Genomic DNA, 15,696 nt, shown 5'->3' with positions numbered 1-15,696 from the left:
TTTTGTATTAGAATCAGCACTGAGTATTGGTTCCAAGGCAGAAGAGCAGTAAGGGTAGGCAATGGGGGTTAAGTGACTTGCCCAAGATCACACAGCCAGGAAGTGTCTGAGGCTAGATTTGAACCTAGGAGCTCCCATCTCCAGGGAGGCTGCTTCTCTATCCACAGAGCCACCTAGCTGCCCCCAACTTATTTTAAAAAAAAAATTTTTTTTTTTAAACCCTTAACTTCTGTGTATTGACTTATAGGTGGAAGAGTGGTAAGGGTAGGCAATGGGGGTCAAGTGACTTGCCCAGGGTCACACAGCTGGGAAGTGTCTGAGGCCGGATTTGAACCTAGGACCTCCCGTCTCTAGGCCTGGCTCTCAATCCACTGAGCTACCCAGCTGCCCCCCCCAACTTATTTAAAAAAAAATTTTTTTTTTGTGGCTATGGGAGGGGGGTGGGAGGAGGGGAGGGAAAGAATATGAATCATGTAACAATGGAAAATTTTTCATAATTAATCAATAAGCTAAAAATAAATTTAAAAGAATATATATATATTTTTTGGTGAGGAGGCAGAGCCAAGATGGTGGAGAAGGTACAGGGATCCATCTGCTTTCTACCAAATTACCCTCCAAAAAGCAATTATATTATGCCTCAAAATGAATTCTGGAGCAGCATAACCCACAAAAAGACAAGGTGAAGTAATTCTTTAGCCCAATACAACTTAGGCCTGCAAGAGGGATCTTGTGCACCACGGTGGACAGAGGGGAAACAGTGCACCAGGGCAAGCCCCACTGAGGCAACAGGTTTTGGGTACAGCTGAAGGTAGCAACCAAGGATTATGGAATTCTCAGCCACAGATGGTAAGAGAGGTAGGCTAACTGATCAGAAGATTACAGGGGTCCCTTTGTTGGCTCTAGGTGAAAGACTCTTGCCCTACTGTCCATACACAGATCCATGTTGCAGCTCTAGGACATAATCATAGGGTGAGGAGCACTAGCAAATACCAGAACTTGCAGTCAAAGGGGAGCAGGGGACTCTGGTCATAATTCCAAGGGTTAAAAGAATACTTGGGATTATCCCCACAGCAAAGCACAGGCTAGGAGAGTAATACATACTTCTCCTTCCATCATACCACCTTGGAAGGATCCCCAGTGCCTGCTCTGAAAGCAGCTGCACAAAGAACCTGAAGCTTGGAACAGTGCTCTCTTCATCACAGTTACAGAGCCCAACTTTAATAGTTTTTTAAACTAAAAGAGAAGAAAAAGGCAGGAAAATGAGCAAACAACAACAAAAAAGAAACTCAACACACAAAGTTATTTTGGTGGCAGACTCAAAAACTCAGAAGACAACAAAGTCAATACTGCTGCATCTAAAGCCTCTATGCCAAATATTAATTGGTCTCTAGCCTAAAAATAATTAATGGAAGAGCTCAAAAAGGATTTTAAAAATCAAATAAGCGAGAAGAAATATTGGGAAAAGAAATGATATAGAAAAATCATGGAGAAAAAAAAAAGACAACAGCATGGTCAAGGAGGCACAAAAATCCAAAGAAGAGAAATTAAAAAGCAGAATTGGCCAAATGGAAAAAGATACACAAATATGTACTGAAGAGAAAAACTTCTTGAAAGACAGAATTGGCCAAATGGTAAAGGTAAAAGAGGTACAAAAATTCACTGAGAAAAAGAACTCTTAACAAAGCAGAATTGTCCAAATTGTAAAGGAGGTACAAAACCTCACTCAAGAAAATGCCTTAAAAATTAGAATTGGGCAAGTAGAAGCTATTGACTCCATGAGACATTAAGAAACAATCAAAGTCAAAAAGATGAAAAAATAGAAGAAAATGTGAAATATCTCATGGGAAAAACAATTGACCTGGAAAATAAATCCAGGAAGGGTAATCTAAGAATTACTAGACTACCTGAAAGCCATGATAAAAAAAAAAGGACTTAGATATCATCTTTCAAGAAATCACCAAGGAAAACTGTCTTGATATTCTAGATCCAGATGACAAAATAGAAATTGAAAGAATCCACTTGTCAGCTCCTGAAAGAGATCCCCTCCAAAGGATAACTCTGAAGAATATTGTAGAGAAATTTCCAGACTCCTCGGTCAAGGAGAAAATATTGCAAGCAGCCAAAAAGAAAAAAAATTCAAATATTGTGGAGCCATAGTCAGGATTACAAAGACTTAGCAGCTTCTACATGAAAGGATAAGAGGGCCTGGAATATGATATTCCAGAGGGCAAAGGAACTTCAATCAAGAAGCACTTAACCAGCAAAACTGAGCATAATCCTTCAGGGGCAAAAATGAGTTTTCAATGAAATAGACGACTTTCAAACATTCCTGATAAAATGACTAGAGCTGAATGGAAATTCTGACTGAAATATAAGACTCAGGAGAATCATAAAAAGATAAACAGGAAAGAGAAATCAAAAGACATTCAATAAGGTTAAACTGTGCACATCTCTATATGGAGAGATGATTCTTATAACACCAAAGAACTTTTGTCATTTTCTTTACAAGTCTCTTTAATAAAGGCTTCATTTCTCAAATACATAAAGAAATGAAAATTAAAACAACACTGAGGTACCACCACACATCTATCAGATTGGCTATTATTTCAGAAAAGAAAAATAGCAAAACTTAGAAGGGATATGGGAAAGCTGGAACACAAATGCATTGTTGGGGGAGTTGTGAATGGATTCAGGCATTCAGGAGAGCAATTTGGACCTATGCTCAAAGGGCTATAAAACAGTAAGTGGCAGCTGAGTGGCTCAGTGGATTGAGAGCCAGGCCCAGAGATGGGAGGTCCTGGGTTCAAATCTGACCTCAGACACTTCCTAGCTGTGTGACCCTGGGCAAGTCACTTGACCCCCATTGCCTAGCCCTTATTGCTCTTCTGCCTTGGAACCAACACATAGTATTGATTCCAAGACGGAAGGTAAGGATTTAAAAATAAAATAAAACAAAACAGTACATATCCTTTGACCCAGCAATATCGTTACTAGGTTTGTAACTCAGAGATAAAAAAAGGGGGGAAGGAGGAGGACCACTTATAAGTATGAAAATAGGGTGTCAAAGAACTAAAAATGTGAGGGGATATCCATCAATTGGGGAATGACTGAGTGAGTTATAGTATGATTATAATGGAATACTATTGTACTGTAAGAAATGTAAAGCAGGAGCTCAGAAAAACCTGAAAAGACTTACACAAACTGAAGCCGAGTGGAATAAGCAAAACCAGAACATTGTACATTGGCAGGGATACATTACAATGAATTGTGAATGACAGCTGTTCTCTGCAATATAATGATCCAAAACTACACCAAGGACTCATGATAAAAAATGCCCTTTACTTCCAGAAAAAAAACAAAAACAAAAAACTGAGACTGAATCCAGATTAAAGCAAGCTTTTTTCACTTTTATTTCCTTCCACAAAAGGATTACTACAGAAAAATGCTTTATGTGATTACACATAAAATCTCTAAAACGAGACTGCTTACCATCTCATAGATAGTAGAATATTGGTGGGGAAGGAGTCCATTTGAGACTCAATATTCTTTGAAAAATGTTAGAAACTTTTTATATATAACTGGGGAAAAAAATAAAGTAAAATGAAAAAAAGAAAAAAAATTTGACAACTGCATTTCATAATTGTTTTATTTTGTAAACCTGCTTTTGGTTTATGTCTTTAGAAACCTCATTCCAAAGGACACTCCAGACATCATCAGACTGCCAAAGGGGTCTGACACAAAAAGGGGGTGGAGTAGGGGTTTTATTACGGAGGTTGAGAAATAGTAAATACCTATAATCCCGAAAAGAGCATCATATGGCAAGATTTTCTCCTTTTACATTGTCCTGTTTCTCTAAAGTGAAAGATGCGCTTTAGTCAAATCCCAATGAAGCGTGCCATTTTAGACTCGCCATGTGCACTGTTCAATTGGATAAGGGTTGGAAAGGCCATTAAAAGTCTAGTTCAATTCCTTCACTTTACAAATAAGGAAACAAAGACCCAAAGAAGTTGTGACTTGTAGGTCATAAAGGTATTAAGTGGTTGGTGGTACTCCGAATCCACTTGTTTGTTTTTTTAATACCTTAAATACTTTCTTAGAATTGATGTGGGTTGATAGCGGGTAGTGAGGAGTAGCAATAGGAATGGAACCTTCATACACTGAAATCTTGCATTTCTTACTAGTTAACACTAGTTAAACATCAACTGTAAAACCTGTAGTTTTAGCATTAGTCAAGTATGAATTGCGGACTGATCAACTACACATTCTGTGCACCACATCTATAATATTCTATACTGGGCATCAGCTTTGTGCCTAATTTGTTTTATTAATTACTTATATTGTTCTATATTTACTTCAGATTAGACCCATTCAGAACTGTAAGACATAATCCCCCCAACCTGTGCATGCTCCTTATTCCCTATGACATCAAACCCCAAAACACTTTCACCTGAATTTGGCCAAATTGTCCACTTTCCAGGGTTTTGGGGAAAGGTGAAGACTTCTCTGGAATGGGAGATGACCAGTCTTCAGACCTTAATAAATATGCCAACCCTGATCCATAGAGGGCAGAGCTGCCACTCCACACCTGGAGAGCTGCTTTAGAGAGGCCACTCTACTAACCTTTGGGTTTGTCCATCAGCCTTAAGGCCCCCTGATTAGCCCCCAGACTACCATAAACCCCTTCTTCAAATAAAATTCTCTTCTTACTTCTTGAATGGAGTTTGAGTCTCCCATTCTTGGAATGGAATGGAGTTTGGGGCTCTCTGCTACAAACTTGGGTGTGTTTCTTCCACAACAGAATTAATATTGTGATTGATTTCCAAGGCAGAAGAATAGAGAGGGTTAGGCAACTGGAGTTAAGTGACTTGCCCAGCTAGGACATGTCCGAGGCCAAAATTGAACCCAAAAACTACTATCTTTGGGCCTGACTCTCAATCCACTGAGGTACTTAGCTGGTTTCCAAATCCAGTCTTGCATTGTATTGCATACCTCTGTTGCAGAAAAAGAGCAAATCCAATATACTTGAAATGCAGCCTGAACTCATTTTAAGAAACTTTGCGAGGGCAACTAGGTGGCTATGTGGATTGAGAGTCAAGCCCAGAAATGGGAGGTCCTGGGTTCAAATCTGCCCTCAAGACACTTCCTAGCTGTGTGACCCTGGCAAGTCACTTAACCTCCCATTGCTTAGCCCTTACCACTCTTCTGCCTTAGAACCAATATACAGTATTGACTCTAAGACAGAAGATAAGGGTTTAAAAAACAAAAATCCCCAAACAACTTTGCACTAGTTTGGTGACAATCAGAACATGTCAACCTAAAGATCAGTCCTCCATCTTCAATCTACCATGGATCAGCAGATGCTCTTACTACCCAACTTCATTAAAATGGGGGAAGTGATGATGATAAAAAGGGTTGTTAAATCATCTGTGTGGAGAACCTTTAGACAGACTTGAAAGGTCAATGAAAATTGAGTGGACAGATGCTCCATTGGTGTTTTATTCATTTATTTCGACTTAAAAAAAAAAAAACCAAACAAAAGCACCCCCAAACCTCTCTATTCTCTAGCAGATTCCTACGACAGCAAGTATCACAAAGCTAGCTCATCTGGCTCTGTAATTAGTTTTTAGCTCAAGGGTTAATGCCTAGAGAACCATGGTTTGATTTTTTTTTTCTTACTCCAGAACTACTGAAGCCAGCCCTTCAGGCATCAAACTTGGACAGTGGTAAAGAAATAATACATTTTGGCCACAGATAACTTTGTACTCCAATATAGAATACATTTACCATGTGGTATTAGAAAAACTATTAAATACAGAATTTTGCAAGTAGTAAAGAGGTCAACAGATTCTAGAAGCTGAATGGACCATCGTCCCCACCTTCCTGTCTTGTAGTGAAGGAAATGGATCCAGAGGACTAAAATAATATTCTTCATGTTATACAGCAGTTGAACTCTAAAGGCCTACCTAGCCTAGGACTCTGCCAGACAATACTGCTTTTCCCAAATCTGTAGGGTCTTTCCAACCAAAACTCTATCTACTTGCAAAAGAATCAAAAGATCAGTAATATAAGGCAACTCTGGAAGAATTTAATTAAATTGACTGAAAAGTCCTATCTAGAGGGTTGGGAACTTACTGAAGAGAGCAGGAAACTTTCACACCGAGTGAGAACACGACCACACAGTGGTCCATTGATGCTTCCTGACCCTCAAATATTCATGAAGTGGAATGTGTTTTAGGTCAGTGGGGCTCTTGCTTGGCACTGGGCAGTGCCCTCGTGTCCCAACAGATGACTGGCTCTGCATTTGGAAGGGACAAGTTCACACAGTATAGGCAAAATGGTGAATCTCATCATTTCACATGGCACCCAGTTGTGGTGAGTAAAGAGGGATTTTAATCTCATATTGACATGTAATTTATAACTGCTGAATTTCAGTCTTAAGGACTCGTTGCACACACACCTTCTTGATGTGGTAGGGCAGGAGTGGCCACTGGATGGGGCGGGCAGGGATATACGCTTGAGAAGAGGCTAAGCTTTATTTACCGTTTGGGGTGTCAGTGGGGAGTAGACCTTCCTCACACCCACCCTCAATTGCTGTAGAAAAGCTATATGGACTCGGTAAATAGGGTTAAGTGACTTGTCCAGGGTCACACAGCTATCATCTGAGACTAGATTTGAACCCAGAACCTTGGCTTGGCTCTCTGTCCACTAAGCTATCTAGTTGCCCTTCATATTCTTGTTTAAATGACAAAATTCTTACTCCTGTCTTAAGAAAAGAGATATTTGGTTCATAAACACTATGGGTAAGCATTCTGTTTGTAGAAGCAATTTCAATGTAACAAATCCATTTTCTAAGAAACAAACCAATTAGTAGGGTTAAGAAACAGTTCTAGATAAGCCTCTGAAATGGATTCATTTTAAGCACAGGATTTATAGCTTTTATAAAAAGAATTGGATTGGTGGGAGATCCAGCTTGCTGACTCATTCCTTTTGCATCATCTCTGTCACAATGCTTCCCCATATGGTCAAAAAAAGTTTCTGGTATAAACATTGCTCAATTTAATTTTCCCCACCACCACTCCAAGAAACCCCAGCACTCTCTTCCCCACAAAGAAACATGTGATATACATAACTGATGGCAATGCCTTTTTTTCTCAAGAGCCCCAGAACAAAAGCAATTCTGGATTCTAGTCATCTACAGTAATGTTTCTAAACAAGTAGGCCATGGACTCCCCATTATGGATTCTTCGTATGGCTTCTGAAAGAATCAAACTGATGTCAACAGTCTTTATCTTGGGACACTGCAGCTTCTGTACCTCATGAGGAACTGTGTTGGTCACCACCACCTACAGATGTGGGCAACAAAAGAAACAGCGCCATCAAATTTTAAGTCACCACCCACAGTTCCTTTCAACGACACCTCATTTTTTCATCCTCCCTTCCTCCCTTCTTCATAAAAAACCCTTTGGTAAGCACTAGGCAGTGGGGGTTAAGTGACTTGCCCAGGGTTGCATAGCTAGGAAGTGTCTGAGGTCAGTTTTGAACCCAGGACCTCCCATTTCTAGGCCTGGCTCTCAATCCACTGAGCCACCTAGAGACCCTTATTTCAGTTTCTACCACAGAAATAAGAACCCTACCTGGATAGCAATTTAATGAAAACAAAATAAAGAGTATTCTGCTCTTTCTTGAATAATTACACCATTTCTAAAGAAGAAGAAATTGCTGAGTCTGAACACTGGAATGCTGACATGAACTGCCTAATTAAACCTTCTGCTACATCAAGTTTTTGATTTACTCTGGAGAACCTGAGCTGGGAAAAATCCCTTCCCAAAGATGGCTAAGTAAACATTGGGAAGCAAGTATAAAGCCAGAAAGCTAAGCAGAGGAATTTTTTATTTTATGCTGGTATTTTCCAGTGAGCCAGATGCTCATTCACTTATTCTAAAATATACACTTTCTTGGCATTACTGTCAGCAAGAAAAAAAGCCACCTGTTTACTGTCCCAGAAAGAACCACAAGGCCAATGGCACCTCTTACTGTTTGACCTTGGCAAGCTTGTTGAGCCTCCCTAACCCTCAGTTTCCCTAATCTGTGAAATGTAAAAATGTTCATAATCTCAAGCCTGTGGTATCAATCCTGAAGGTTCCTGTGAATATGACATTTTGCAGTGTACAGCACTATATAAATATACCTATATAATTATCTTATAAATAAGCAACCTTATACTTCAGGCCTTAAGATCTGGATTCTGAGTCTTGACTTGTCAAACTCTGTGACCACAGGCAAATCATTTCACTTCTGTGGGACCCAAGTTTCCTCCTCTGTAAAATCAAGGGACAGAACCTGCACTGTTTTCCCCAGCACTAATCTTCTCTATGCGCTTTTAAGTGCTGGGTTTGTGCTTTTTCTGGACATAGAAAGGGGAGCAATGAGCAACAACTAGCTCGGGAGGGAAGAGAGGTAGCCCAGCTTCTGGAGGAGCAGACATGCCTCATCAATGGAAGATTCCTCAATGAGGCGGGGAGCGTCTGCAGACAAGATGCCGTGAGTGGCCATGACGTAAATCTTGTAGGCACCTCGCTCTTTGAGTATCTCAGCAGCAGCCACAAAACTTTCCACATCATCAATGATGTCATCCTGGGAGGACAGGAGAACAGAATTAGAGAGCTGCCTGCTCTCTTAGCCTACCTGTATGGTCTGCCTTCAACACAGAATTAAAGGAAAGACAATTTAATTTAATTGCTCCTGTTGGGAGCTTTCCCCCTTTCTTAAAGGGAATAAAATATATTTTTTACTTCTATCTGCACAGTATCTATTCACAGTGGATCCTATCTGTTTACACCACTCCAACTAAAACAAGCCTAAGCCAAGGATGAACATGTAGAAATAGCAAGAATGGTTGTACAATCTAGGCTTATATATGGATGTCTTACCTTTAGCTAGGAATTAAAAAGCATTGCTGGAGAAAACAAACAGTTGATTGTTCCACTTCTTAGAAGTTAAAAAACAAAACAAAACCCTCTATCTTCTGTCTTAGAATTGGTTTGTATGGATTCCAAGGCAGAAGAGTGGTAAGGGCTAGGCAACTGGGGTTAAGTGACTTGCCCAGGGTCACACAACTAGGAAGTATCTGAGGCCAGCAGAATTTGTTTTTAAGAAAGCAAGTTCATTGAAATGACTACAGAAGAAATCCTGAATGAGGAAAAAAGGCTTTTTGCTATAGAAAGGATATTCCCCTCTCCCCCGTTTTTTTTTAAAACCCTTACCTTCTAAGAATCAATACTAAGAAATGGTTTCAGGGTAGATCTGTCAGGACTAAGCAATGGGGGTTAAGTGACTTGCCTAGCTTCACAAAGCTAGGAAATGTCTGAGACCAGATCTGAACCTAGGACTTCCCGTTTCTAGGCCTGGCTCTCTATCCACTGAGCTGCTCAGCTTCCCCAAGAAAGGAAATTCTAAGTATAACTCTGGGGGAATACATAACCCAAAGGCTAAGACGAATTTGAACTTGGGACTGTGATAGCTCTGGGATAAAAATAACATTTGTTATTAAATACATGCTGCTGGTACTGACGAGTGAGTTCATATGGTTAAGAACACAATGATAAATGATGGGTTCAAATAAAATTTTGAGATATTTCTATTGTTTCAATTCATGATTACAATTCACATTCTAGCTCCAACAATTATCTCAGAATTTGTTCTATCATGCAGAAGAAAAACATGATTTATCACTTGTTTATATGGGTATAGGATTTGGGGTTTTGGTTTTAAAAGATTGTCCTACTGCAAAAATGAATAATATGAAAATAGCTATCAAGTGATAACATTTGTATAACCCAGTGGATTTGCTTATTGGCTCAGGGAGGGGAGGGAAAGAAAATGAATCATGTAAACATGGAAAAATATTTAAAAGTTAAAAAAAAAAAAAAGAATTTGTTCTACTGATCATTAGAAGTACCAAGTGACAGATTGGAGTCCTTGTTCCAAATCTATCAATCACCATGATACGAAAAAAATCAGAAGTCCAAACCCTACTGATATGTGCGCCTAAGTGTCATGGGTATGCGTGCTGTTTTACTGTCATCTTGTATCAAGTTCATGTACTGAATAACATTTTTACTGTGAATAAGGAATCCATACCACTATGATGGCAATCCGCCCTCCAACATCTCCAACTACAGTAATTGGTGGTTTTTCTTTGGCCATCATCACTAGGAAAAAACAAAACCCAGTTAGCAAGTATGTCTCAGAAAAGGAATACACATACATATTTTTTGTTCACTTTATAAAATGGTTTTGCCACTGAATAGTAAGAAGATTCTCAAAACTTTCCCACCATCAAACCTAGCATAAGCTCAAGGCTGCCAAGAATCAGAAAATTTCAGGAGGTCCTCTCTGGGAGACTTCTCTGGATGAAAAAAAATCTGGTCTACACCCTTCAGGAGAGTTCAGCTTGTTTTGAGGTTGTCATGCTTTAAGGAAAGGAGTACTGCCTAAGTTTTTTGTGCTGCACCAAAGGGAGGCTGAAAGGCTTGGGTCGAGACACAAATGGATTACCATGCTGACCAAAGAGCAAGAGGCAGGACAGCAAGGCACACAGACTATGAAATTAGAATCTGTTACCCTAAAAAACTGATTCCCAGCAAAAACTACAATTCCCAGAACCCCACTCACTTCCTGTTGTTATGTGCTGACGTAGCACGATATATGATATAAATTAGGTGGAGTTCTGTGTCTAGCCTCTTTCCTTCCAGTTGGCAGCTTTGGCGGAGCAGGCATTTTGAGCAGGTAGAAAAACTTAGTCACGTGGTTCTATTTTGTCAGATAATAAACTTTAAAAAAATAATAAAGTATTCATCTTTAATTGAACAAGACACAGCAGGATGGCCGACTGATTGTTGGTGAGAATGAAGATCAGTCAATATTCTTCTCCTAGAGTTTAAATCTCTATCCCTTTTTTCACAAACCCTGCCTCAGACCAGAAGGGAGGAGCATAAAGGAAAGCAAGCTCTGGGACCCACTGTGGTCTCCCTTGTCTAAATCTCAGTTTCTGTTACTTGATATAGTTCACATTATTCTTATTTTAAGCTTTTATTTAATCTTGTTTTTTAAAACAATATCTTCTCTCTTAGAATCAAGACTAAGCATTAGTTCCAGGGTCAATGAGTGGTAAGTGCCCAGGGTCATACCACTAGAAAGTGAGGCCAAATCTGAACCCAGGACTTCCTGTCTCCAGGCCGGACTCCATCTACAGAGCCATGTAGCTGCTCCCCATCATGCTAAAATTATTTTTAAAGACTAGTGATTTGATATATAGAGGGAGCTCCTAGATATCTATCAATACCTTGTATTGGTTCCAAGACAGAAGAGTGGTAAGGGGTGGGCAATGGGGGTTAAGTGATTTGCCCAGGGTCACACAACTAGAAAGTGCCTGAGGTCACAACTGAACCCCAGACCTCGCATCTCCAAGCCTGGCTCTCTAACCACTAAGCTGCCCAAAGAAGCTATGCTTTAAGGCTTTCTTCTATTTTGCTATTTCATTAAGAAAAACATACCTTTTAAAAGAACAAAGCTAATTCAGGAGGTCAATTTTGGTCAAAAATTGTTAAAAGTCAAAAGGCAGAAGTGGCTACAACGTTCTTGAAAAGATTAGGAAATAACTTTGTTTTTATAGCACTTGTAAGTTAGCCCCACAGTCAAATGTAACATGCACAGCTGAGTCTTGAGCTGCCCAGAGGTTTAAGAACAGTAACAACTCTTTCATAACAGCCAAATAAAGGCTTTGGATTAGATTGGACTGGATAAAAATACTTGTCTTGCTAGTGTACTAAGATAAGAGGAAGGGGGAAAAGAAATCTTTTCATTTCTCAGCCATTTAAACTTGGTGCATTTATCCAGAGCTTTTAATGGAAAACTTTACCCAACAAAAGTCTCTATGTAAGATAGAGAAAACATAGACTGGTCAAGAACAAATCTCCAAATTAAAACTTAACCCCGAATCTGCCACAGGATCCCACAAAGAAGGCAAAATGAAAACACAGGTTCTAATGAAATAATAGTTACCACCTTTTCTATAACCCCAACCTTAAATTTATGTAGACAATAAATTAGACCAGCATCAGACATTTTAAAAAAAAAATCAGAAATGACCTCTAGTATCAGTTACACTCAATAACTTTTTTTCAAGGCTGTAATGGTAAACAGGTAAAGATAATTGTGGTTTTTATTTAATGTTTATAAGTGGTATTTATTTAAATGTTTGTTTAAATATTTAATATTAAATAATATCAAATAAAATTTGAATAAACTTAAGTAAGTTTATTTTTAGCATTATAAACACACCACAACCTAAAAATTCTTTCTTTAGAGGGATCTTGATACTAGAATAACAGCCATTAAAAAAAAATAAAGCAATGTTCTAAGTAGAGCGTATCCAATTAATAACTGTCGTATATTTCAGGCAGGTCCATATTAATGGTGAAATGCTGACATTTCTTGTATACTTCCCCCTGTCATACCCTCCCCCGCCCACCCCACTATACACTCCCTTAAGATGAAGGGAAATACCTTTATATAAGTAGTGGTTGCATTGTTCAGACTGCTATGGAATATACAAGCGAACCTAACTTTGTACTAAGTATGTGCTGCATACAAAATTGGGAGTCATGGTACCAAGGAAGAATGGCAACATTTGAGAAGCAGATTTTGAAATAACTCTTCTTTTTAGGATGAGACTAGCCTGTCATGTAACATATCTAAAAGGCAGGAATGTTACCCTTTCTTTTGTAGTGACACACCAAGTAACAGAAAGATTGGAAGCCTTTTACTACAGCATAGTTTGGGGCAACTAACAAGAATAAGAGGTCGCAGTGGGTTTATAGCTTCGAAACACAAAAGAAGACTAAGACCAATGATGAGAACCCAAGAGGGGCAGGAGGAAGGAAGGGGGAGAGAGAAAAATATTCAGCAGAATCAAAAGCCATTCTAGAGCCAAACTAATAGATGATCACATTAGATCAATGCTGTTTTCTTTGGAATATGGGAGAAAGAGAAAAGGTATCACAAAGTTCTCTCTGGCTGACCTATCTTTCCTAAGTGGGAATTCTGGCATAGCCTCAGAGCCTTTACTATAATATTTCAATAATAAAAAACATATGAAGTGGGATTTAAAATAAGTGTCTTTGGATTCAAATGAGGGTCCTAAGTCCAAACAAAGTGCTCTATTACACAATGATGTCTCTGGTAGGTATACAAGTGTAGAAAGAAATGTGATAAAACTACTGTATGATAAAACAGTAACTGGCACTAATATTACAAAGGCAATTTAAAACATTTGCCCTTTTGCAAGGTGGGCAGTATCCTAATAAACACATTGGTTACTAAAATATGGATTCGTCTCATTGAAACATCCTGCATAATAACGAGGATTGAAGTGTACATAATTTTGGAAGGCATAATTCCATTTTGCAAAATTCTGCTTTTTGGAACCTTTTGATTGTGCAAACATAAAGAAAGATCATCTTTAGGCTCTGATTTGCTCTGTAAAGTTGATAACTGAATAACCCAGTCAAAAAAAAATTCCATCTTATGTAATAACCATGTTAACAACCATGTAACTGTAAGGAGGAGAAAGTTGCTATTACCACCACCATGGACTCCTATTTTCTGTAAATTAATTCATTTGTACCTCCACGAAAGATTTCTCCCAAGTTGAGAACAAGACAAAGCAATGTTTACATGGCAAAAATATCAGAATGGTGGGTATCCTTTAACATTCCTGTTTTTCCTGATTAGCTACTAAACTACTTTAAGTAGATGACTAAAAAGTCTATACAGACAATTTTTACTTTATTATAAAGTGGTATTTGGCAAATGTGATTTTATGTAAAGATTTTAGAAGAAATCTACTCCCCCGCCCTCCCAACGCCTATGTTAACTTTACTATACACTACTTTTGCTCTCTCTCCCCACTCTTGCCCCTCTGCTGGTATTCTACAGTGTCCTCACCCCCCTCTCCAAAAAAAAACCCTAAAAAACCCTCCAAATGAAAACAGAAGAATAGAAGTATGCCACTGGAGGATGGGGGTTTGTTTAGCTTGAGATTTTTGCCCTGTTCCACTCACCTCTGTATCTACTCTGAATTTGTCCCCAGCCCCAAATGTTGCTTGTCCTTTCCTAATCTGTGTCTGGCCTACCCCCTTTAGGTCTGACCAGGCCCCCATGTGGCAGACCTGAGACCCTCATGTGTTCCTCCTTCTGCTCCAGCTTCTTTATCTCTAATCCCAGGTGTCCTTGAACCATGTGCTGGCCTCCTATTTCCCCCAATCCTCAGTGACTGAGTTCCCTTCCTACTTCCCTCCCTTCACAAGGGTAAAAATGGCTTTACATAGAAGTCTGAGGAATGGTCCACTTAGATAAAATGAGAACTGCTTCTACAATGCCTAGAAGCACAGAAGCAACATGGAATTTTAAAAAAAAGCCAAACCTCTAAAGAGATAACTAGTATTTTGGTTTTGGGGAGGGGTTTTATGGTTAGTAATTATTAAAACATGTATGTTGTAGGTCCAGTATTTAAACTTCCTTTGAACAATCTCAAAAAGAGACAAAGACCATAGCTGGGTCATGATAAAAAAGTAATACAAAATTTGATTTTGTGTGAATTACACAGTGAGACTAGATCACATTTAATGCTAGCTACAATTAATTTGACTTATCACAGCTAGTCATGCCACTCTGCTGTTAGTCTGTGTCTGCCTACATTCTTGTGTAGATACAATGTGTTGCTGTGGACCAAATTAACAAGTTATGTCTTTATCTCTCTCTGTCTCTCCATCTTAAAATTAATACTGTGTATTGGCTGCTAGGTGGAAGAGTGGTAAGGGTAAGCAATGGGGGTCAAGTGACTTGCCCAGGGTCACATAGCTGGGAAGTGTCTATGGCCAAATTTGAACCTAGGACCTCCCATCTCTAGGCCTGAGTCTCAATCCAATGAGTCAACCAGCTGTCCCCATGCCTATTTCTTTTTTTCTTTTTTTTAACCCTTGTACTTTGGTGTATTGTCTCATAGGTGGAAGATTGGTAAGGGTGGGCAATGGGGGTCAAGTGACTTGCCCAGGGTCACACAGCTGGGAAGTGGCTGAGGCCAGGTTTGAACCTGGGACCTCCCGTCTCTAGGCCTGACTCTCACTCCACTGAGCTACCCAGCTGCCCCCTATTTCTTTTTAAGAAGAGTCCCTATTAAAGTGGGCAAAAAGAAGAACACTTTGGATGGGCACACTGTCAGCATTGATTGTCCTATTATAATAGAACCCAATTTTAGATGTAAATGAATGGCACGAATGTGGCAACAGAACTTTAATCATGACGAGATGTCAAAATGCTCAGTTCTACAGCATGGAATATTGTAGTACACACAGGAGAAATAACAGGACAAAGATGCATCAGCTTTTTGTGGTCTACACACAAGTACAAGAACTAGAAGAGTTAATTACAAAGACAGAAATGAAATTCTTTAGCTATAATAACTGAAGGTTGAAATAAAAATGCATTCCTCTTGGCAATGCAATCCTTAAGATAAATAGATAGTGAAGAAACATTTACTATAAATTTTGGCTGACTCAATTGCTTTAAAAAATTTGATTTTGATTATTATGATGCCAGAGAGGCAGTCAATGCAGATGACAACACAGCAGCAAA

The 15,696-nt window shown here is 39.1% G+C and overlaps 1 protein-coding gene across 2 annotated transcripts in view; it reads right to left on the bottom strand.

The window, feature by feature from the left end:
- Positions 1-5,487: 5,487 nt before the first annotated feature.
- PRPSAP1 (phosphoribosyl pyrophosphate synthetase associated protein 1) overlaps positions 5,488-15,696 on the bottom strand; it is a 63,208-nt gene continuing 52,999 nt past the window's right edge. For both annotated transcript variants that reach the window (XM_044672405.1, XM_044672406.1), the window contains 3 exons: positions 10,141-10,211; positions 8,488-8,634; positions 5,488-7,343 (listed from right to left, as the gene is read on the bottom strand). In XM_044672405.1, the coding sequence (XP_044528340.1) occupies positions 7,185-7,343; positions 8,488-8,634; positions 10,141-10,211 (377 nt within the window). In that variant the 3' untranslated portion in view covers positions 5,488-7,184. The remainder of the gene's footprint in view (positions 7,344-8,487; positions 8,635-10,140; positions 10,212-15,696) is intronic.

This window comes from Gracilinanus agilis, chromosome 4 (assembly GCF_016433145.1).
Source record: "Gracilinanus agilis isolate LMUSP501 chromosome 4, AgileGrace, whole genome shotgun sequence".
Classification (NCBI taxonomy): domain Eukaryota; kingdom Metazoa; phylum Chordata; class Mammalia; order Didelphimorphia; family Didelphidae; genus Gracilinanus; species Gracilinanus agilis.
This window is presented reverse-complemented; position numbering and strand designations above follow the sequence as displayed.